General features: G+C 34.0%; 2 protein-coding genes across 11 annotated transcripts in view; one reads left to right on the plus strand and one right to left on the minus strand.

The window, feature by feature from the left end:
- Positions 1-13,966, minus strand: part of inpp5e (inositol polyphosphate-5-phosphatase E) — a 20,332-nt gene extending 6,366 nt beyond the window's left edge. For 3 of the 9 annotated variants that reach the window (XR_015490537.1, XR_015490540.1, XM_087252821.1), the window contains exons 1-9: positions 13,932-13,966; positions 10,217-11,058; positions 3,690-3,813; positions 3,515-3,612; positions 3,314-3,438; positions 1,160-1,279; positions 921-1,028; positions 325-486; positions 81-196 (exon numbers count right to left, since the gene is read on the minus strand). Coding sequence is in view for 4 of the 9 variants with exons in the window: in XM_087252821.1 (XP_087108947.1) it covers positions 81-196; positions 325-486; positions 921-1,028; positions 1,160-1,279; positions 3,314-3,438; positions 3,515-3,612; positions 3,690-3,813; positions 10,217-10,998 (1,635 nt within the window). In the remaining 5 variants the exon portion in view is untranslated. 9 annotated transcript variants of the gene reach the window in all.
- A 1,621-nt stretch (positions 13,967-15,587) lies between these two features.
- Positions 15,588-21,247, plus strand: ptrh1 (peptidyl-tRNA hydrolase 1 homolog). 2 transcript variants are annotated; one of them, XR_015490174.1, is made up of 7 exons: positions 15,607-15,681; positions 15,772-16,028; positions 17,964-18,183; positions 18,924-19,023; positions 19,111-19,156; positions 19,563-20,883; positions 21,017-21,247. XR_015490174.1 is itself a non-coding variant. In NM_001013330.3 (6 exon segments), coding segments are annotated over 5 exon segments (801 nt in total). In that variant the 5' UTR covers positions 15,588-15,681; positions 15,772-15,854; the 3' UTR covers positions 19,824-20,070.
- The last annotated feature ends 2,099 nt before the right edge of the window (positions 21,248-23,346 follow it).

The following is a 23,346-nucleotide window of genomic DNA, read 5'->3' on the forward strand; positions in this document are numbered from 1 at the left end:
AAAATATGTTAGGGTCGACTAACATGTACTGGGAACTGTATACAGCAATGTATTCAAATAAAATGAGTAAGAAAGCTTACGGTGTATGAAGGTGTTCTTTGTTTTGTCGTGGTGTCATAGACATCACAACCAATGTCGAACTTGTAAGTCGGAGGGAAGTGAATTGATGCTTCCTGAAAGCCTTTAAAAATGGATCCTGCAAAAACCCAAACAGATTTATCCTGTTAATCAAACGTACACAGAATAAACATTTCCCGCAGAGGGGAACACCACACTGCGTAAGACTTTAATTTGGCATCACTCTGCATTTGTGTCTTAACTTGCCTTCCTTCATCTCTCTCGTCAGCTGATCATGTTGTAATAACGGGCTCATATCAACGCCAACGCCCTGATTTAAAATGGCCTCCACGTCTCCTCTGGCTTTATTCAGGCGGAAGTTGAAATCTCCAAACCAGAAGACTTCATCAAAACGGGTCGTGACATCAGCTGTGGGTAAACGAGATCAGAATTAGGATCAGAATTATTTTAAATATACAAATAAGTAATGTAGTGTATTTTTTATTTAATGCCATGTTAGCAACCAAGGCTATTTTCATGGCAGGAACATTTCAATAATAAATATACAATTACAAATCAACAAACAAATGAATACATCAATTAAATAAGATTTTTAGTGTTATATAAACATTAATGAATGAATGAATGAATAAATGAATGAATGAATGAATGAATGAACGAATGAATGAATATTACCCTAACAGGGTCATATATTTTATATATTACCCTGGAAGTAAATGTACATAGCAGAGTCCCCTATGTTATAAGTATTAAACAGTCTACTGTATGATAATGTTAACAGTGATATTGGTATTGCACAGTCCATTGAGCATTGTCCATATGACAAACACAGGAAAACTCACAGGTCGTAGAGCGGTAAGGGTTTGTATCAGGAAGGTTTCTAGGAAGAGCCAAAGCTTCGATGATCTTGTTATAGTCCAAGATCCTCTCATATACTTTGGAATCTCCAGCTGAAACAAACACAAAGTCAGTTTGGTTGGATTTATTTTTAATCGAGCATACATTTAACGCCATCGTGACTTTGTAACATGTAACTGGGGTTGTTGAACCCTTGTTTAAATTTCTGAGATATTCTACTTACAGGTGAAATGGGAAGTGACAAAGAGGAAGGACGTCCCGAAGAAGGTGAAGCCGATGCCCACTGCTCCTTTAGTCTTAATCTGAGATATAATTCTGGTTGTGACTGTAGCATGTTCCACCTCTGTAATGTCAGAAAAAGACACATATTATATTATATTATTAGTTTATATTTTATTGTTATTTTATAACATTTTTATTTTATATTACATTATATTATATTATTTTATAATATTTTTATATTACATAATATTATATTATTATAACATTTTTATTTTATATTATATTATTTTATTATATTTTTATATTATATTATATTATATTATATTATATTATATTATATTATATTATATTATATTATATTACATTATATTATATTATATTATATTATATTATATTATATTATATTATTATTACATTAATGCACTGGGTAGAAAACGTTTATCCAAAATCAAATTACATAATGTTCATTTACATATAAACATACATACACTTACACTAGAAATTATGGAATCAGTAGGTTCTTAAATATTTTCAAAAGTATATTCTGTGCACCAAGGCTGAATTAACGAGTTCACACTCACAGATATTAGACTGAATAGAATAGGCGTATTTGGCACACTGTCCGGGGAAAAGGCTCTGAGCTCAGAAAGACACCCTAACTTGTGTTATTCCCCTTATCAGGACAGAGTCTGAGCCAGTGTCTAGACCGGCTCTAGAACCCTCCCCCCTCAGATTTATGTAGGTATCATGTTTAATAGTGTGGAGTTGGGGTGGTGGAGGGATACTAAAATCAACAGAAAATAGAGGTATGACATGTTTGACTATTTTTGGTGGTTTGGTCTTAAGATGATTGCATAATAGAATGATTGTTGATAATGAATTAGCCTCATCAAAACTGATCGTGCTTCTCCTGAAATTTGTTTATAAAATACCACTTAAAAAATAATAATAACATTAATAATAATTATAAAATTATATTAATAAAAATAATAATAATAACAATACAGTTATGTTTTTTGAATTATTACTACAATTTTAAAATAACTGTTTTCTTATTGTTCTGTCATTTATGAACAATCATGTGACACTTAAAACTGGAATAACAGCTGCTGAAAAATTGGCAGGAATAAATTGCATTTAGAAATCTAATGAAATGAAAACATTTGCTTTAAATTGTAATTTTTATTGTAATTGTAATTTTATGTTAATTTTATTGTAATTGTAAACTTATCTATATTAACAGTTCAGTGTGTTTTTTTATTTATATTGTATTATGTTTAATGTTATTAATTTTTTCAATGTATTTTAAATTTATATACATCATTTTTAAATATGTATTTTACCATTTATTATTTTACATTGAATGCTTTTATCATTTTATTATACCATAATATTCATTGGGCGAAGCAGTGGCGCAGTAGGTAGTGCTGTCGCCTCACAGCAAGAAGATTGCTGGTTCGAACCTCGGCTCAGTTGGCATTTCTGTGAGTAGTTTGCATGTTCTCCCTGCGTTCGCGTGGGTTTGCTCCGGTGCTCCACAGTCCAAAGACATGCAGTACAGGTGAATTGGGTAGGCTAAATTGTCCGTAGTGTATGAGTGTATGAGGGTGACAGGCCCAGACGACAGGCTGGCCGGAATATGTATAAAAAAATGAAATAAAAAAAATTTTAAAAAAATTTTAAAAAGTCGTTATCATATGGACAAGTCTAAATGGAGCTGACCCCGCAACCATACGGGACTAAGGCCAAAGAAAAAGAAGAGAAGATACTATATTATTCATTCAGTTATTTGTTTTCCTTCAGCTTAGTCCCTTATTTATCAGAGGTCGCCACAGCGGAATGAACCGCCAACTATTCTGGCATATGTTTTACGCAGCACATGCCCTTCCAGCAGCAACCTAATACTGGAAAAGACCCATACACTCTCACATTTACACACATTCATACACTATGACCAATTTAGTTTATTTAATTCACTTATAGAGCATGTCTTTGGACTACGGAGGAAACCTACGCCAACATGGGGAGAACATGCAAACTCCACACAGAAATGCCAGCCAGGACTCGAACCTGCGACCTTCTTGCTGTGAGATGACAGTGCTAACCACTGAGCCACCATGCCGCCCTACTATTTCATTTTAAAGAAACGATTTACCTGAACAAAACCATATGAGGTCTCTCCTGACAAATACAGTGAGATAGAGCACTCCATGGGCTGCTGCATACAGCATCACGTAATATGGCCCAAGAGTTTCCTGCAGACGGATCTCCCACTCCCTCCTGTGGACAAACATGAAGCCCAAGAAAATGAGTATCAAGAAGGACATTTAAACGCTGCAAGAAAGCAACATCTCACCTATCAGGACAGCCCTCCTGAACCCCTATAACATAGACGTCCTGTGCAAAGTCAGTGTCAGTTGGCAGCAGCAGATCATCTAAATTGTATGGAAGGCCCTGAGAGCAAGAAAGAGAGCTTAGGTGACAACTCCTATGCAAATAAAATAATTAGGAATGACAGTATTGGTTCACACCTTCTCTCCCTGCATGTTCCATGTGGCGATGTAGATGCCGAGACGTCTCTCTGGGAAGTAACGGTCAAGCTCTTCTGCACCCAGCAAGGCGCCGTTGCCCAAAACACTGCCCTCCAGAAAGCTCCTGAAGAATTAATGTGTTTAACATCATCATGGAATCCAAATCATTTTTACAATTAGATATTTTTCATGAAATATTGTAGCATCCCCCAAAAATCATTAATTCTGAGTGTGCCTCAAACAAGTGAGTGGGCTTGACAAACCACCTGTAAAAAACACGCTCTTTCATCTCTTTAACACTTTAACCAATGTGTGCACCAGTTTTATTTGCACAACTGCACCAGACTAATTGTTACAATAACTCTGTTTTAAAAAAAACACTGCGTTTATGAAGCGAGCTTCACACAGGTGAGTGGGCTTGACAAACCACCTGTAGAAGCTCAAAAAAACTCGCCTCTCCTTACTCTAGCACTAAATTATCTGAGCACAAACAGTTGCTTTGTAAAATTAACAATTATTCTTGTTGAATCTCTAAGCGTCTCCTCAATTGTAGGTCGCTTTGACCAAAAGTTTCTGTTAAATGACTAAATGTTTAGTTATTATTACGGATTTTTTTTCTCTTATATTTATGAATTGATGTGCCTAATATTTATCAATCATTAATCCCTTGCTTTTGTAACATTTTTTGCATGAGGGTGGGGTAAACTGTCACCTACATTAGACTGACCGATAACAAATTATTTAATTTTATGGATTAAGTATTTTAGTTTTTTTTATGGCTAAAAATATTGTCTCTATGCCCATAATAAAAAAATTAAGCAAATAAAGCATTTTTTAAATATATAAATACATTTAAATCTGTCCAGGTGGTGACATAATTATTTATAAATCTGCACCACATCATTTATGAGCCAATATCACAGAAAAAAAAATTATATATATATATATATATATATATATATATATATATATATATATATATATATATATATATATATATATATAATTAAATATATATATATATATATAATTTTTTTCTGTGTGTATATATATATATATATATATATATATATATATATATATATATCATTTTATTTTTTTTCTGTATGTATACACACACACACACACACACACACACACACACACACACACACACACACACACACATATATATATATATATATATATATATATATATATATATATATAAATAATTTTCATTTTTTTGTACTGGGCAATTTTATGTAGCAGTCTTTATAGATTTTTTATTTCTGTTCATTCATAGATTTTTGTTGATGTGAATTACCTTTGCTGTCTTTGTACACTCCATTAAAAGTCATTTTTAAGCCTTTAAAATTAGAGTACATTAGGTAACACTTAACAATAAGGTTGTATTAGTTAAGGCATTTACGCATTTACTAATTTCAACAATACATATATTACATTAGTTGTTTATGTTCTTTAATGCAAGTTAATAAAAATACAGTTGTTTGTTGGTAATTCATTTAAACTCAGTGCAATAATTTTAACAAGCATTAATTTGGATGTTAATAATGCATTAGCAAATGTTGAACTATGATTACCAAATGATGTACAAGTATAGCTCATAATTAGTAAATACATAAACTAATAAAACCTTATTGTAAAGTGAGACTGTACAATATTTTACATTTTAGATACTATGTGTTACAGATACACTTAAATGAGTCATCATTTTTAGCTGATCTCAAATATAAAATCCATATACATTTTTCACGTACACGGAAAAATTCATTCAAAATAACAATAGTCCATACACCAAAAGGTATATTTAGACCAACAATAATTTGATCACATATTGAGGATCACAATGCAAAACAAATATGAATCATAATTTTAAATCTACTTTACCACTATCCTACATACCATTAGGCTTTACTAAGGTTTAATCGCTTGCATTGTATCCTTAATCACAGTACAGATCAGAATATGCATGAAGTTTAACATCTGCTTTTATTTTTACATAAATAAATGACGAATGACTGGAACATTGCTATTTTGACTTTTTATTTTATTTGTAGATTTTTTTAAACATTAAAGTAGACATTTTCCTTTACTTTCTGTATAAAATGACTTTCTCAATCTTATTTGGACCATACACTCTTTAACCCTCCTGTCGTTTTTAAGCAGAACTTGAATGAATGGTCTCCTGATGCAGTTTGACAGTCGCTGAACTAGTATCCTACTGATCCAATAATCTCCTTTACATTCACTCAGCTTCACTCTCCCTCTCTCTATACAGTCAGTCTAACATCACAGCTGATTCTGTAGAACTTGGCAAGTGTACTTACTCCTGCAGGAACATTATTCATCACTTCATAATGAAACAATTCATGTTATTAACTCAATCACACAAATATATTCACATTCTGCTTAAGAGGAGGCCTTGATACTTCTGTTTTACAGGATCCCTACACAGTGTTCACTACTCCCTGTTCCCTAAGCACGGGATATCTGTTGAGGATTGACTTTGCAACGTCATCAAACAGAGGAAATTCCGGTCACACACTGGAAAATGCAGGGTTCCACATGTAACCCCGCTGGTCCTACTCCACCAAACTCGCTCCGAGCTGGTATCGAACCGGCAACCTTCCGCATGGGAGTCGGATGCTCTACCAAGGAGGCTAAAGACCATGGCGTCTAGCGCTAGAGCAGCTTTTGAGGTCAGAGGAGTGAGGTTTACCTGCACAGCACACACTAGCTGGCCTCCGTTACACTCACCCCCCTAAACCTCACTCCCATCCGGGTCACGGCACCAATGTAACCCCGCCGGTCCTACACCACCAAACTCGCTCCGAGCTGGTATCGAACCGGCAACCTTCCGCATGGGAGTCGGATGCTCTACCAAGGAGGCTAAAGACCATAGCCATAGTGAGATTTACCTGAACAGCACACACTAGCTGGCCTCCACACAATTCATTCATGTTGTCCCAACACAAATTGATTACATTAACTTAACAAATTGAAGTAGATTGAATATAAAACCATTAAGTTGTCCCCCAAAAAAAATCTCAAGAATTCAGTTGTTTCAGCTTATTTCAAATAACTACTTTGAAAAAAAAAAATCAGGATTTGAGTGCAAATGTTACAGGACTTTGAGGTTTGACAATATAATACGTAAAATTCTTTCCTCAAGAAATTGGGCTGGGAATATCATAATTCTGATGACTTTAAATAAAAATACCCGACAGCCTGCATTAGATGAACAACACATAGATATATACATTAGATGTCGCCTACCCTGTTGTTGTCTATTGGAAGGAATGCGTCAATAGAGCCGCCATTTTAGTACAGGGTGCGCTTCTTTGAAATGAATGCGGGACCAAGCTGCAGTGGAGGACTGTGGCCATCCAAAGCCAGAGATATACACATATATCTATGATCAGGAGTTTTCCCGAAGGTCAGTATGCAATTTTTAAATTACGAAAATGATAATTTTACATCACATTTCAACATTGATGGATCAGTGATCTCACAGGAATTCCTGACAAAAAGCTTGTGTTTGTGTGTATGGAAATGTACTATCCACCCTCCCTGTTAAAATTGATCTAATCCGTGTCCTGAAACACAGCTCCTCTCCCGCTTTCACTTCTCACACTGACGGAGGGAGCGATTCGTTTGTGAATGAATCCCCGTTATGAACGACTCATTCACTAACAGACATTAATTCAAGTTTCAGCCACCGCGGCATCTCATTGTCATATTTCTTTTGCATTGTTTGCTGATTTTATTCAACAAAACTAGCATAAGCCGAGTGTTTAGTGTGAGTTGCTGCTGCTTTGCCTTATGGTGAATGCAGTAAGTGACTGTATTATAATCAATAACGTTACCTGATTAGCACAAAAGTTCATAACATACAAAAACTTAAAAAACTAAACCTTACCTATGAAACGTTCTGCCTTTGAGCTTAGTTTTCTTTGTTTGCTCGTTACTACACCCGTAGACAGCGCTAGAGTCCAGCATCTTCATGTAGTAACAGTCTTGTATAGTGCGGTTAAATAACGTTTGTCCTGGGAGCACTGTACAAATGTGGCGGCGCTATTGACGCATGCTCAGGGTCCCTATGCAATAGTGTATATATCTATGTGAACAACAAACAAGACATTTCTTGACTTCCAGTTCTTTGCTGTTGGCTTGGTATGTCATGAACTTATGCACAGAAGACAAAATGAACCAAAAATCTGTCTCTATTCTGCCAAATCAAAAAATAGTTATATTTTCTCCTGAGATCAGGCTTGTATTTACACTATTTAATATGCCAATGAGCATTTTTATATAAGAAATGCAATAATTATTATTTATATAAGAGCTAAGCCTGCACAATATGTTTTAGCATCGATAACGTAATGTGATTATTTGCAATAGTCACATTGTGATATATACGCGATGTATAATGTTGAGTCTAGATTTTAATTTAGCATTTTGCAACTGTGTGTGGGTTTTTAAAGCAATGAGGTCTAAGAAATTTTACAAGAAATTTCACACATTAAAATAGATTAATTTTATTGAATCGTTTATAAAACAAAGACTATGCGCATTTGAATGTTCAATTAATGTATTCCTTAATACAGTTTAGAAAACAATAAAAGGCTGTTAATTTAAGTTGTACTTTTTCTTTATTGACTTTACATATGCTTGTAGATTGTTTATTATATTTTATGCACTAATATACAGAATCATCCCAATCAATATATAAATTTTAAATTCTTTCCAAATGGTTATTCAACTCGCTTGTTGAAATTGTATTCATATCGCAATATATATGGCAATGTTAGATTTTTTTCAATATCGTGCAGCTCTAATGAGAGCATACTTAAAGCTCTAAAGTGAGTGACAAATTTGGCATTTGTTGTGGCATTTAATATAAAACTAAAATGAAGTGAAATCTTTTTTTAATCTTATTTAAGGCGGTTCACCTAAAAATGAACATTTCCTCAATATTTCTTTCGTCTGTTGAACACAAAAGAAGATATTTTGAGAAAAAAAGCTGAAAACCTGTAACCATTGACTTCCATAGAAGAATAAAACAAAAGTCAATGATTACAGATTTTTGGGTGAACTATCCCTTTAACAGTAATCATGCTAATTTCATAACTTTGAACAGCCAAATACAACTCAAAACAGGTGTGATTTAATGTTAATTAACATTATAAACTTTATACTTAATAATAACTTTAAGACCACAATTTAATTCAAACATCTTTGATATTCCATGTGATGTGATGTATATCGATGCTCACTTATTTGCTATAGAGTGAACATTCTTGCTCCCTAGGCATTGTCACTTAAAAGAGATCAAATTAAAATTCATTCATTATGCTTTACTTGTATCAAACCTGTTTGACTTTATTTATTCTGTTGAACACAAAAGAAGATAATCTGAAGAATGCTGGAAACCTGAAACTATTGACTTCCATTTTTCCTTCTATGGAAGTCAATGGTTACAGGTCAGCTTTCTTTAAACTATCTTGTATAGTGTTTAACAGAATAAAGTAAGTGGTTACAAACCTTTATGACTTTCTTTATTCTGTTAAACACTAAAGAGCATAGTTTGAAAAAAGCTGAAAACCTGTAACCATTGACTTCTATAGAAGAATAAAACAATATAAAAGTCAAAGATTACAGATTTTTGGGGTGAACTATCCCTTTAACAGTAATCATGCTAATTTCATACCTTTGAACAGCCAAATACATCTCAAAACAGGTGTGATTTAATGTTAATTAACATTATAAACTCGATACTTAATAATAACTTCAGGACCACTTTTTAATTCAAACATCTTTGATATTACATGTGATGTGATGTATATCGATGCTCACTTATTTGCTATAGAGTGAACATACTTGCTCCCTAGGCATTAGAATGTCACTTAAAGAGATCAAATTAAAATTCATTCATTATGCTTTACTTGTATCAAACCTGTTAGACTTTATTTATTCTGTTGAACACAAAAGAAGATAATCTGAAGAATGCTGGAAACCTGAAACTATTGACTTCCATTTTTCCTACTATGGAAGTCAATGGTTACAGGTCAGCTTTCTTTCAACTATCTTGTTTAGTGTTTAACAGAATAAAGTAAGTGGTTACAAACCTTTCTGACTTTCTTTATTCTGTTAAACACTAAAGAAGATAGTTTCAAGTAAGTTGAAAACCTGTAACCATTGACTTCCATTTTTCCTACGAAGTCAATGGGTCAGCTTTTTTCAAACCATCTTTTTTAGTGTTTAACAGAATAAAGAAACGTAGAAAGGTCTGTAACCACCTGAAGGTAAGTAAAATTTCTTTTTTGGGGGTGAACTATCCCTTTAAGATGGTCGGAAACACTTCCGAGTCAACTTTAAAGTCAACTAATGGTCAAATGTATCGCAGCTTCAGATTCTTAAGAGGTAATCAAGACGACACATCAGCACATGTGATCCTAAAGCGGAGCATGGAGATCTGCAGAGCGATAACTATAAACAGAAGAGACAAAACACAAGCTTCTCACCTGTTCCTCACATCCCGAGGTCTGATGGGGTTCAGAACGCTATATGTGGACTTCATGGAATGGACAGATGTATTGTCTGACACCATGGTGTCCAACAGCCGGCTATCGCTCAGATTCCTGTGAAGCCTCTCCGACCGCCCTCTTCTCCCCACCACACCGTAATCCAAACAATCCCTGTCAATCCTATTAGTTGTTCTTAAAGACGCAGAGGCGGTGCTGTTCTCCAGAAGAGGATACGTGCCTGTGGGCTGCAGAGGAGACAGAACGATTCTGGATGGTTTCATGCGCTCTTTATTCGGATCACAAAGGTCACGAGGAGACACATCCGTCTCGGACAAGCTCCCGGTCCTAATCCTGAACGGTGGCATCTCCATGTGCTGGAGATCGAGAGGACGTCGAGATGCAAGGCTTTGACCGTTTGCTGAGGCAACATCTTTGAGGGAATCAGTAGAAGAACCCGTCTCTCCCGGATCCGTGAGGCTCTCCTGGCTGTTCCTCAATCTCCTTCCCCTCACCTTTTCCTCAAACGAGAGGTTTTTTCCCCCCATTCCCAATCCCATGGGCTTCGGAAGAGAGGGAGGTCGAGGCTGATAGAGACTATGCTCATCCTGAAGTACTTTAGGACCATCGTATGGCTTCTTAATGTCTCTGAGCTCCTCATTGTGGCTCTTCTCTGTCCTCAGGTCTACACTCAGGACAGTGATGTCCGTTTTGGTGGCTGGTTCTCCTGACCTGAGATCTGTGGGGTTAAATGGGACAATGCTGTCTCCATGCTCACTCATCCTATTGGCGGGCTTGATTTTAGATGTAAACAAGCCCCATGGTACTCTGCTGATTACATCCTGTGGAGACAACGAGATTATTTTATGATCAGTCATTGAATTACTTTTTTTAATGATATTACATATTATTAATAAGCTAATTTAAAAATATTCTCAGGTTTTATTTATTTTATTTATGTATTGCCATGTCAGCTACTAAGGCTATTTTCATGGCATGAGCATTTCAGTAATAGAAAAACATCAACAGTTAAAAATAAATAATTTAATATACAGTTTAAATAAGATTTTTCTCGTTAATACATGTTAAAAATTCTAATACTTTTTCTGGTGTCACTTTGTTCAAAATGTCCTTAAGAGAGTTCTCATCATAAAAAGTCTTTCTGAAGTCATTAAAAGCAGGGCAGTCCAGTAAAATGTGTTTTACGGTCCATGGGGTTTTACAGTGCAAATATTGGGTAGGCTCTTCATCTTTGAGTAAAAAGTTATGTGTTAATCTAATGTTAATTAGTTAATGTGTTAGTCCCAATACGACATCTGGTAAAAATTACTTGATCAGCTCATTTCTTAAAACGTCTTATACCTCTGTGTGTAATTTCAGGCTGGATTTCGTGTAATTTATTGTTTTTCAGAGTATCCCACTCCTCTTGCCACTTGTTTAAAATGTAATTGTAAATAAAAGGTCTCATCTCTGACGGAGAAGTTTGACATTTGTTCACAGCTTGTTTTAGAGCGGCTTTAGCAGCTGCATCCGCTCGTTCATTCCCTGAAAGTCCAGCATGTCCTGGTATCCAGCAAAAAATGATGTGGTAAAATTTGTTTTGTAGGTGGTGAACTTGAGTTTAAATATTTTCAATCAAGGGATGATCACTCTTTGAAGATTCCATATGTTGAGGGAAAGATTTAGAGTCTGTAAAAATAATCGTTTTCTTTTGTTGTGTATTTTCGGCTAGAATAAAGCAGTTTTTAATTTAAAAAAAAAAAAAAAAAGCATTTAAGGTCAAAATTATTAGCCCCTTTAAGCATTTTTTTATAGTCTACAGAACAAACCATTGTTATACATGAACTTGCCTAATTACTCTAACCTGCCTAGTTTACCCAATTAAGCCTTTAAATGCTGTATAGAAGTGTCTTGAAAACTAGTCAAATATTATTTACTGTCATCATGGCAAAGTTAAATAAATAAATTTTTAGAAATGAGTTATTAAAACTATTATAATTAGAAATGTGTTGAAAAAATCTTCTCTCTGTTAAACAGAAATTAGAGGGAAAAATAAACGGGGACTAAAAATTCAGGGGTTTAATAATTCTGATTGCAACTGTGTGCGTGTGTGTGTGTGTGTGTGTGTGTGTGTGTGTGTATATATATATATATATATATATATATATATATATATATATATATATATATGCACACAGTTGAAGTCAGAATTATTTGCCCCCTTTTGACTTTTTTCTTCTTTTTGCAATATTTCCCAAATTATGTTTAAATTTGTGTTTTTTTCTTCTGGAAAAAGTCTTATTTTCTTTACTTCGGCTAGAATAAAAACAGTTATTAATTTTTTACAAACCATTTTTGGGACAAAATTATTAGCCCTTTAAAAGCTAATTTTTTTTTTCGATAGTCTACAGAACAAACCATCGTTATACAATAACTTGCCTAATTACCCTAACCTGCAAAGTTCACCTAACTAACCTAGTTAAGCCTTTAAATGTCACTTTAAGCTGTATAGACGTGTCTTGAAAAATATTAAGTAAAATATTAATTACTGTCATCATGGGAAAAATAAAATAAATCAGTTATTAGAAATTAGTTATTAAAACTATTATGCTTAGAAATGTGCTGAAAGAATCTCCCCACCATTAAACAGAAATTGGGGAAAAAATAAACAGGGGCACTAATAATTCAGGGGGGCTGATAATTCTGACTTCAACTGTATATATATAAGCTATATATATATATATATATATATATATATATATATATATATATATATATATATATATATATATATATATAGCTTTAAAAACCTCTGGAATCCTGCATTGCAACATTCTAAGTAACATATTTTTCAATATTATTTAATGGAAAATTATTATTTAAAAAATTGAATGGTAATTGCCCAACAAGAATGACTGAGGTAAACTTTATTTATATTTATATTATATTCAGTTTATATTCACAGATTCAGACTTTCTTCTTAATAATATATTTTCATAAAAGTATTCCTTGCCAATTCTAAATTTGAAACCATATCTGAAATCATATCAGCAGCCAGTGACTATCAAAGTCCAAGATTTTTCAGTCGAATTAACAGTGATAATGTTGTTTTGAAGTCATACTTGTTTGTGATTTCAGACCGAATATTCAAAGTAACGTAACGTTACCATGGTAAATAATATAACGTTAGTAAGCATGTCACTAGCTGTCACTGGGCGAATGTGCAAATATAAAGATAGCTTTACCTCAATACAAGAATGTTTATCTCAATCAAACATACTGTATTTATAACGCATTATAAACAATTAGATTATTATATGGTATTTGACGAATTAAACAACATTACCAGGAAAACAAGCAAACCGTTATTATTATCATTAACGTTAGTAAAATATAATGGTGTTTCCTCCGAGCGAATGTTTGGTATTAGACGTTAACTAACACTTAACCAAATATAATTAAAAGCCATGTATAGTGATAAATAAATTGTTTACAGTTGACTGAAATCTCTGTCTCTCACAGCGATGATATATTCACTGATGTCAGGCGTTTGCTGGCTACACTTCAAACCTAGCATTTTCCTCTTTGTAAAATATAATCCATAAAATTGAACTAAAAGCTATATTACGATACATTGGTGTGAATAACTAAATGGCGCATATTTAAGCTGAAATTGATGTTTGTTACCTCCAGTTCGCAGATGAAGAAAACTTACTTGACTTCCTTAGCAACGCCAGACAGGCAAACAACAACTCCTCAAGAAGAGGCGCCGACAGTCCGCGCTGGTGTTTTAGTTATCAGCGCCATCTTGCGTTTCCTATTGCATACATTTTAAACGGTTACTTGATCAAGGTATCCGCACACCCAGGACAATGAGAAATGCATTCACTGGCCACTTTATTAGGTACACCTGTCCAACTGCTCCTTAACGCAATTTTCCAATCAGCCAATCACAACTCAATGCATTTAGGCATGTAGACATGGTTAAGACGATCTGCTGCTGTACAAAACGAGCATCAGAATGGGGAAGAAAGGTGATTTAAGTGACTTTGAATGTGGCATGTTTGTTGGTGCCAGACAGGCTGGTCTAAGTATTTCAGAAACAGCTATTCTACTGGAATTTTCACGCACAACCAACTCTAGGGTATACAGAGAATGGTACGAAAAAGAGAAAATATCCAGTGAGCGGCAGTTCTGTGGGTGCAAATTTCTTGTTGATGCCAGAGGTCAGAGGAGAATGGCACGACTGGTTTGAGCTACAGGGGAGTTGCTAGACATAAAGCTCTACTGGGGCACAGCACCCCAATGTCACACAACTGGAGCGATGCTAAGATAATTTAAGAAATCTTTTGCATGAATATTAATTTCATAAGAATGAAAGTCCATAGACAATTCAATAGAGTACAAAAAAAAAATCTGTTGTGTGTTGTAGACCTGATTCAAGGCTAACAATTAGGTTTATTAAGTCTAACCTTCCTGACTTCATCCCTCCTTTCAACTTCATACAAAAAAAAAAAAATTCAAAATTCTGCACACATGCTCAGTTTGCGTCTTTGTTTTATGATTACCACTCTTAATTAATACACTTGCATATAAAGTAAACCGTATCTCAAGGCATTTACTGGGGCACTGGCAATTTTTACTGGGGGACGTGCCCCAGTAAATGGGCTCTAGCGTCGCCCCTGGCTGATAGAATGTCAAAAGTAACTCAAATAACCACTCATTACAACCGAGGCAGAAGAGCATCTCTAAATGCACAACACATTGAACTTTGAGGCGGATGTGCTACAGCAGCAGAAGACCACACTGGGTGCCGCTGCTGTCGGCTAAGAACAGAAAACTGAGGCTACAATTCACACAGGCTCACCAAAACTGGACAATAGAAGATTGGGAGAACATTGCCTGGTCTGACGAGTCTCGATTTCTGCTGCGACATTCGAATGGTAGGGTCAGAATTTGGCATCAACAACATAATAAATATATATAATACACAATCAAACTTTTTTTTTGAATGTGATTAATTGCAATTAATTTTTGGCCAGCACGAAAAATATATTATATATATTATAATTATTTACTGTATATATATATATATATATTGCTTACTTGGAGAAATCACTAAATCCGCCCATGCTCTCCACCGTTACGGTAGATGGCGCTGTAAGGTTGTAAAGACTAAAAACAGGTCCGTCTCCCTCATGTTGCCAAGTACTCTCCATGAACGTAATTAAATATAATTCCCAAACTGCTCAAAACTATTATCGACATGTACATGATTTAATGTACCAATTGAACTCTATTTATAAGTCATTTTTTAATTTACCAAGGTCAAATGTTGCATTTAGCTTTATAATTTGCTGCGTAAAGGGAGGATTTTAGAGTACAAATCTGGCACTCCCGCAAAAACACATGGAAGGGAGAATGTGTGGGTCCATTTGACTGATATTAGTGAATGAATCGCAAATGTAAGGTCTTTAAATTGGACTTCAGACAATACCGATTACTCTTTTTATATAAGTTGTTTTTGACGTGTCTCTGTTATTTGTAATACTAAGGTCCATTCGACATGTGTCTGATGAAATCTCTTCGAAACTGTGTAACACACCGGTGTCTTCAACTTTAACCTTCATGATTCATAATGAGTAACACGATAGTGAAAAGCAAAGTCTGGGCTTTTGTGACACAAGTTTTTAATCTGCCAATGGCTCTTCTTCGGCGGATGATAACAAACCTGCTTAATCGAGTGATGATGATGAGCTCGCTCCCGCCACCCAAGATGGACAGTCAAGTTGATTGTAAGAAAAGGAAAATGGTAAGTCTTTTGTCATTATAACATCGTTATGACCAACTATTTTACCCAATTATTCTTAAAATTAGAGTTAAAGTTACTTGTGGTTGTTTTTGTAATACTTAATGTAGTGTCTTTTTAATTATTTAAACGTATTCATTAGTAGTTAAAGTAGTATTAGTCGTGATAGTAGTTTTTCAATTTATAGTTTTTTTTCCATGGAAATTATAAGTCTCAAAATAAAGACATTTAAGAGGACAAAAAGCCAGAACCCTTATAAAAATTATAGTAATTATAATGTTTTTGAGCTAAACTTTAGTAAAGTACTCAAGTTATTGTGGAAATACAAAAAATTTACAAAATAGCTTTTGAACAACTGTAACTACTACTGTATTTATTGATCATTAGTACTACAGTATGTTGTAGCGTTCATTAACGAAGTGTTGTAAATACAATAATGTATACAATAAATTTTACTATATTACATTTTACTATAGTACGTTCACAAATCCTATGGTATTTACTATAAATGAATATAGTGTAGTATGTTTTCATGTGGGAAATCCGGTTAAAAAGTCATAGTTGCAATTTGCAAAATATAAACTCTGAATTGAGAGAAAAATGTATCTATAACCTTTAATTAAATCATTAATTGTAGCATAAAAAGTCAAAATCGTGGGTTCAGAATTGAACTCTAAATCGAGAGAAAAACCTATCTTTAACCTTTAATTTTTTTAATAATAATTTTTAGAGGGATTTCACCTTCAATTTGGATAGGATAGTGGAGATTACAGACAGGAAAGTATTGGGAGCAGAGAGAGGGGAAGGGTTGGCAAAGGACCTCGAGCCAGCAATCGAACTTAGGTCGCCATGAGCACCATGTCGCTATATGTCGGTGCACTTAACCACTTGGCTATATTGGTGCCGACTATAACCTTTAACCAAATCATGAATTGCAAAAAAAGTCAAAATTGCTCAAAACTATTATCACATGTACATAATATAATGTACCAGTGGAAGATTTATTATAAGTCGTTTTGAGGTTTACCAAAGATTTCAGGAAAAAAAAAAAAAACAGTTATGTGAGATAAATGCCTCTAAATCACAATCACAATCCCATAAACTCATAATTGCCAAATATAAACTCATAATTCAGATTTTTAAGAGTCTGAAATCTGAAAAAAGGCAGAATTGTATGATATAAAGTGGTTATTATATTAAGAAGTAATTGTTTGGGACATAAAACAGAATCGCCAAAATTAGTTTTCATGTTATACTGCGGTTTGGAAACGTCAAGGTTCTGAGACCATCAACATTTTTTGCAATACCGTTCCAAGGGTATGTGTACGATTTTTTTTTTAAGTTTTTTTTAGGACAACAGTATCTCCAGCAGAAAAGATGCCATCAATAATTAATTTAGCCTGACACGTTTACAGTTCCAAAATATTTAAAATGTTTCTCAAGTAAAATATATTATGTTCAAAAGGGAAAAAAGTTTTTGTTTTTTACCTAAACATTTTATATATATATATATATATATATATATATATATATATATATATATATATATATATATATATATATATATATATTATAGTATTACTCACAATACTTGTGATACCCGTGAAACCATGATATTTTTATCCAAGGTTATCAAACCGTCAGAATCTCATACCGACCCATGCCTAGATGATACTGCAAATTCCTTTCGTCTTATTATTATTTTTTATTATTTTAACATTACAATTTACATTGTAATTTGTGTAACGTTTAAGTGACTAGATGATTTTACCATTATGACTAATTAAAAAATAAATCAACTACTACAATAAAAGATACAATAATGTCAGTTTAACAAGATAAAAATGCTAGGCTGATGATGTTTTTTGTTTTTTTTGAAGTGTAGTTGAAACAGGACTTGTATAATCTTCTGACTGAATCCCATTGTTTGTGTTTCAGGTTGTTGGCCTGGGAAACCCTGGCATGACTGGCTCTCGACACAGTGTTGGTATGGCTGTTCTCACAACGTTAGCTGAACGCTTGGGTGCGCCAGATGGCTGGAGATCTGACCGAAAAGTGTCAGGAGAGGTCGTTGTAACACAACTGCAAGACGTTCAGCTGGTTCTTCTTCGACCCAAATTACTGATGAACGTCAATGGCGTGAGTGTGGCAAAAGCAGGTGAGACATATTATTAATGCATTATCACACGACTCTCTGTAATACTTGATTCTGATTGGTCAATCGTGATATTCCAAGGTATGTTATCAACAGATTACAAATGGTAAATACCAGAATCATCTTGAATGTTAGCGAATAAAATAATATGCGTAATTTTTTAACCCCTCTGTCTTTGAATGTATACTGGGACTGAATAATGCTCGGTACGCCTTCGAAAGGGTGACCAAAAAGTGGTAAGGTACAGTTCGCTTTTAGGTAACCATTGACAGTGGAAATGGCCATAAAAGCATACCGAACCGAACTGTACCGTATACTACTCAGTGTAAACGGGCCATTATTTATCAGGGGTCGTCAACTATTGACGGGACTCGAACCAGCGACCTTCTTGCTGTGAGGCAACAGTGCTAACCACTGAGCCACCGTGCCACCCACAATACTTATATCAAAAGTAAGACACTTTTCTTTCTGCAAGCATTGTATTTTATTAAAGAGCTAGCAAGTTAAAAGTTGAAATTGACATTTGTGGCATGTAACTGTGTAATAATCATGATAATGTACATCCAGCCGGTTGGTTATCAGCCAGACCCTTCAGTTTGGAATTATTCTGTAAAAAACAATCAGCTAGATAGATGCACATTATCGCTTTTACTTAACGAATTTAAGATTCAAAATCTGACATTTTTAATTTTACCCTTCCCTCTCATATCCAGTTGATTCTTCTGTTGTTGTTATTTTATAAGCCAGCAGATATTTAATTCCGCCCGAACATATTCTCTTGATTCACGATGAGCTTGACAAACCGCTTGGGAAGTTTGGCATCAAACATGGTGGAAGTGCAAGGTGAATCCAAACATTAGTTTACATTTCTTTTTTAACGTGGTATTTTAACGTAGCTACTTAACCCAGCCATGTTTCTCATCCTCTCAGGGGTCATAATGGTGTTAGGTCATGCGTGGACTGCCTACAGACTGATGTAAGTTAAATATTTAATCATATATTTTATATAATGTATCATCTGTTGTCATTAGCTGTATGTATGGAAAGAAAATAAGATTTAAAATTTGTTCCAAATTTCATATGAAATTATAATAATTTAGAGATTTTTTTTCCCTCCAGAACATTTTTTAAAAATTTATCACAATAACAAATGTTTTTAGTCATTGTGATTGAAACAATAAAATGTTTGTATTATGTTGTCTAAAAATATATATATAAATTTTATGTATGCATTTATGCGTTGAATTTTAAGAGTGAAGTCAAGTGAATAAATTTCTTATTGAGTAACTGAGACGATTTTAATGATGTAATTAGAAATGAATTTACATTTTTAAAGTAACTTACCCAACACTGAATACAACACACACTGATTGTGCCCACAGGTGATGCCGCGGTTGCGCATTGGCATTGGCCGACCGTCGGATAAAACGCCCATCGACCGCTACGTTTTGGGACGTTTTTCAAAAGAGGAACAAAACGTTTTAGACTCCGTCATGAAGCAGAGTTTAGATGTGCTTCTGGATTATCTGACGGACTCGCGATCCCAGACTTCCCCAGCAGAGGGCAGGAGAGCAGCACAAAAGAAAAAAGCCAGGACACTTTCACCGCCTCAAAACAGCTCAGAAGAGCAAACGCAAAGCTGAGCTACTGACGCTGCACGTCGAGTGTTTGATATCAGAGTATTGGCATGTTTACAGTCAGGCAGAACAAAACCATTTCTGATAACTTTGTTAGGATCCACTGCACTTGCCGTATTGTAATGTTCAAGCGATTGTTCATCCAAAAATGAACCATTTATTTGTTTCAAACCTTCACGAGTTTCTTTGAACACAAAAGGAGATACTTTGAAGAAAGTTGGAACTTCCATAGTTAAAGGTATTGTTCTCTAAATAATGAACATACTGTCATTATTTACACTCCATTCACTTGTTCCAAACCTTCACAAGTGTCTTCTGTTGCACACAAAAGGAGATACTTTGAAGAAAGTTGGAACTTCCGTAGTTAAAGGGATAGTTCACCCAAATATGAACATTCTGTCATTATTTACTCCCTATTCACTTGTTCCAAACCTTCATGAGTTATTTCTGTTGAACACAAAAGGAGATATTTTGAAGAAAGGTGGAACATCCAGAGTTAAAGGGGCAGTTCAATCTAAAATGAATATTCTGTCACTATTTATTCTCCATTCACTTGTTTCAAACCTTCACGAGTTTCTTCTGTTGAACACAGGAGATGCTTTGAAGAAAGTTGGAACTTCCGTTGCTAAAGGGATCGTTCACCCAAAAATCTGCATTCTGCAACCATTTACTATCCATTTACTTATTCTAAACCTTTATGAGTCTCTTCTGTTGAACGCAAAAGGAGATATTTTGAAGAAAGAACTTCCGTGGCGTTTGTTTTTCCTACTATGAAAGTCAGTGGTCACAGGTTTTCAGCTTTCTTTAAAATATCTTCTTTTGTGTTCAACATTTTTAAAAAAATAAGTGAATGTTAGGTAAATAATGACAGACTTTTCATTGTAGACTGTTATTTAAATATAAGGTATAGTCAGTTGATTTTCTGTTGGGAGATTTTCAGATAAATAAAGTGTTGGCACAAATTGTGACGCAGCAGAGAACATTACCATATTTATATAAACGCATTTTCCCAAAAATAGTTTTTCTGAAGGTTTCTGAAAGTTTGCGAGCATGTTATAGACCAGGGGTGGGCAAACTCGGTCCTTGAGGGCCGGTGTCCTGCACAGTTTAGCTCCAACTCTAATCAAACACTAGTGTTGGAACAAAACTCTGCAGGGACACCGGCCCTCGAGAATCAAGTTTGCCCATCCCTGTTATAGACTGTATTAAAGTGTTTGAATTTAAAACAAATAAAGTATATTTCAAAAATGTTGATTTAATTAATAAGCAAATGGAAATGAAGAAAACTAAATGACACTATTTGTGTAATTAGACATGTATTAGACATTTTATATAATTTTTTTATTATATAAAATGGATAATATTTTATATTTTGATGAAACTACATTTGTTCAAATGCATACACTGAAAAAATATTTGTTTCCATACCATTTCCGTTTCCATACTTTGTGATTTATGGGTCTGTCTGCTCTTTCTACTTTTGACATTGTAGTTTAACTGTGGCTTTTTACATGTATTTTCAAACAATACAGTGTGTAAGAAATAATTACGTCTGTAAAGACACAGGAAAAAGTACTGGTGGTTTATTACCAGGTTTTTGTACCAAAAACACCAAACCATGCAGACAATACACTGTAAAAGATGCAGGGTTCCACACAATTCATTCATGTTGTCCCAACATCAAGTTAATTTAACAGTGGCTTGAACATAAACCAATTAAGTTGTCCCCAAAAAAATCTCAAGTATTGAGTTGTTTCAGCTCATTTTAAATAAATAGTTTAAGCAACTAGCATATCACTTAAAATGAGAAGAAAAATGAAGGTCCCATAATGCAATTCAAGAGCATAAAAGGCGGGAAAAGGGACCATGAATCGTAAAATACTGAAAACTTAATTTAAGGCTAGTTTCTGCAAAAACTTTGGATTTAAAACCTTAAAGCGCAACTGATCTCACTAAATACTTGTGTCATTTGGATAATATTATATTTTATACTACAAGGCTGAAGATTGTTTGATTTTGATTGGCTGATGAACATTCTAGCATGTGTAGTTATTTTCTGATAAGCGCACAGAATAGAGTACACTAAAAATGACATTGTTCATTTAAATGAGCTGAAACAACACAATTCCTGAGCATTTGGGGGACAACTTGATTTTTTAAGTTCAATCCACTTAAATTTGTCAAAACTAATAAGTTAACTTAATCTCTTCATGTTTTCCCTGCACAATTTGATTGTGTGGAACCCAGCATTTTTTTTTACAGTCGGTTACACACAATTGATTTGTGTTGGAGCAACATGACATAAGTTAACTGGTTAGTTTGAACAAATTTAAGTTGATAGAACATAAAACAATTAGCTTGTCCCCAAAATTACTCATTTTAAAGAAGTAGTTTGAACAAACAGCAAACATCATTGTTTTGAGTGTAGGTTTGTCTCTGAATTTCATGCAGGTTTTGGCTGCATTTACTGTTCGCTATCATCACGCAAAATGGTTTGAGTCGTTTATTATCATTTTACAGCCTGAAACAGACACAAAAAAAAATATCAAATCAAGATGAAACAAAAATAGAGTGGGAATCACCAGAGTCCCCATGATACAATATTATCACAATACTTGCGTCACGATACAATATTATTACATTTTAAATATTTTGCCATAGGCTCTGAATGAAATACACAAGAATCTCCCATAAAACAGGAGCAGTTTGAGGATGAAAACCTGACAAATGTGTTGAGATATAAAATCTGAATGGTGTTTTAAGGTGTGGTAACATATATATATAAACAGAACAATTGACTCTGATCCGTTAAATTATTTTGTATTAGTTTGTTATAATACTGTTTAACATAGGAACAATTATCATTTACACACACAGCACATACAGCTAAAGTCAAAATGATTCACTCTCCGTTTTTGTTCCCAAATGATGTTTAACAGAGCAAGGAAATTTTCACACTATTTCCTTTAATATTTTTTCTTGTTTGTTTTATTTCGGCTATAATAAAAGCAATTTTAAACTTTTTTAAACTCCATTTTAAGGTCAATATTATTGGCGCCATTACACAATATATATTTTTAATTGTCTACAGAACAAACCATCATTAAACAATGATTTACCTAATTACACTAAATTGCCTAATTAACCTAGCTGAGTCCTTAAATGTCACTTTAAGCTGAATACTAGTAGCATCCTAAAAATAGTTAAATATTATTTACTGTCATCATGGAAAAGATCAAATAAATCAGTTGAGATGAATTATTAAAACTAATCTGTTTAGAAATGTGTCGAAAAAAATATTCTCTCCGTTAAACCGAAATTGCAGGACAAAATATGGGGAGGGGGGGGTAATAATTCTGACTTCCAACTGTATATATAGAGAAAGGCGAATAATTGATGACAGGCCATTGAAGTATTTTAATAATGCGCAACTGAGGTGGTGATGCTGAAACTCTAAATAATGTTTGATTATATTCAAATACAATTATTCAACTTAGATCACCACAGCTAAAACACATTGTTCAGATTT

This window comes from Danio rerio, chromosome 5 (assembly GCF_052040795.2).
Source record: "Danio rerio strain M-AB ecotype USA chromosome 5, GRCz13ab, whole genome shotgun sequence".
Taxonomy (NCBI): domain Eukaryota; kingdom Metazoa; phylum Chordata; class Actinopteri; order Cypriniformes; family Danionidae; genus Danio; species Danio rerio.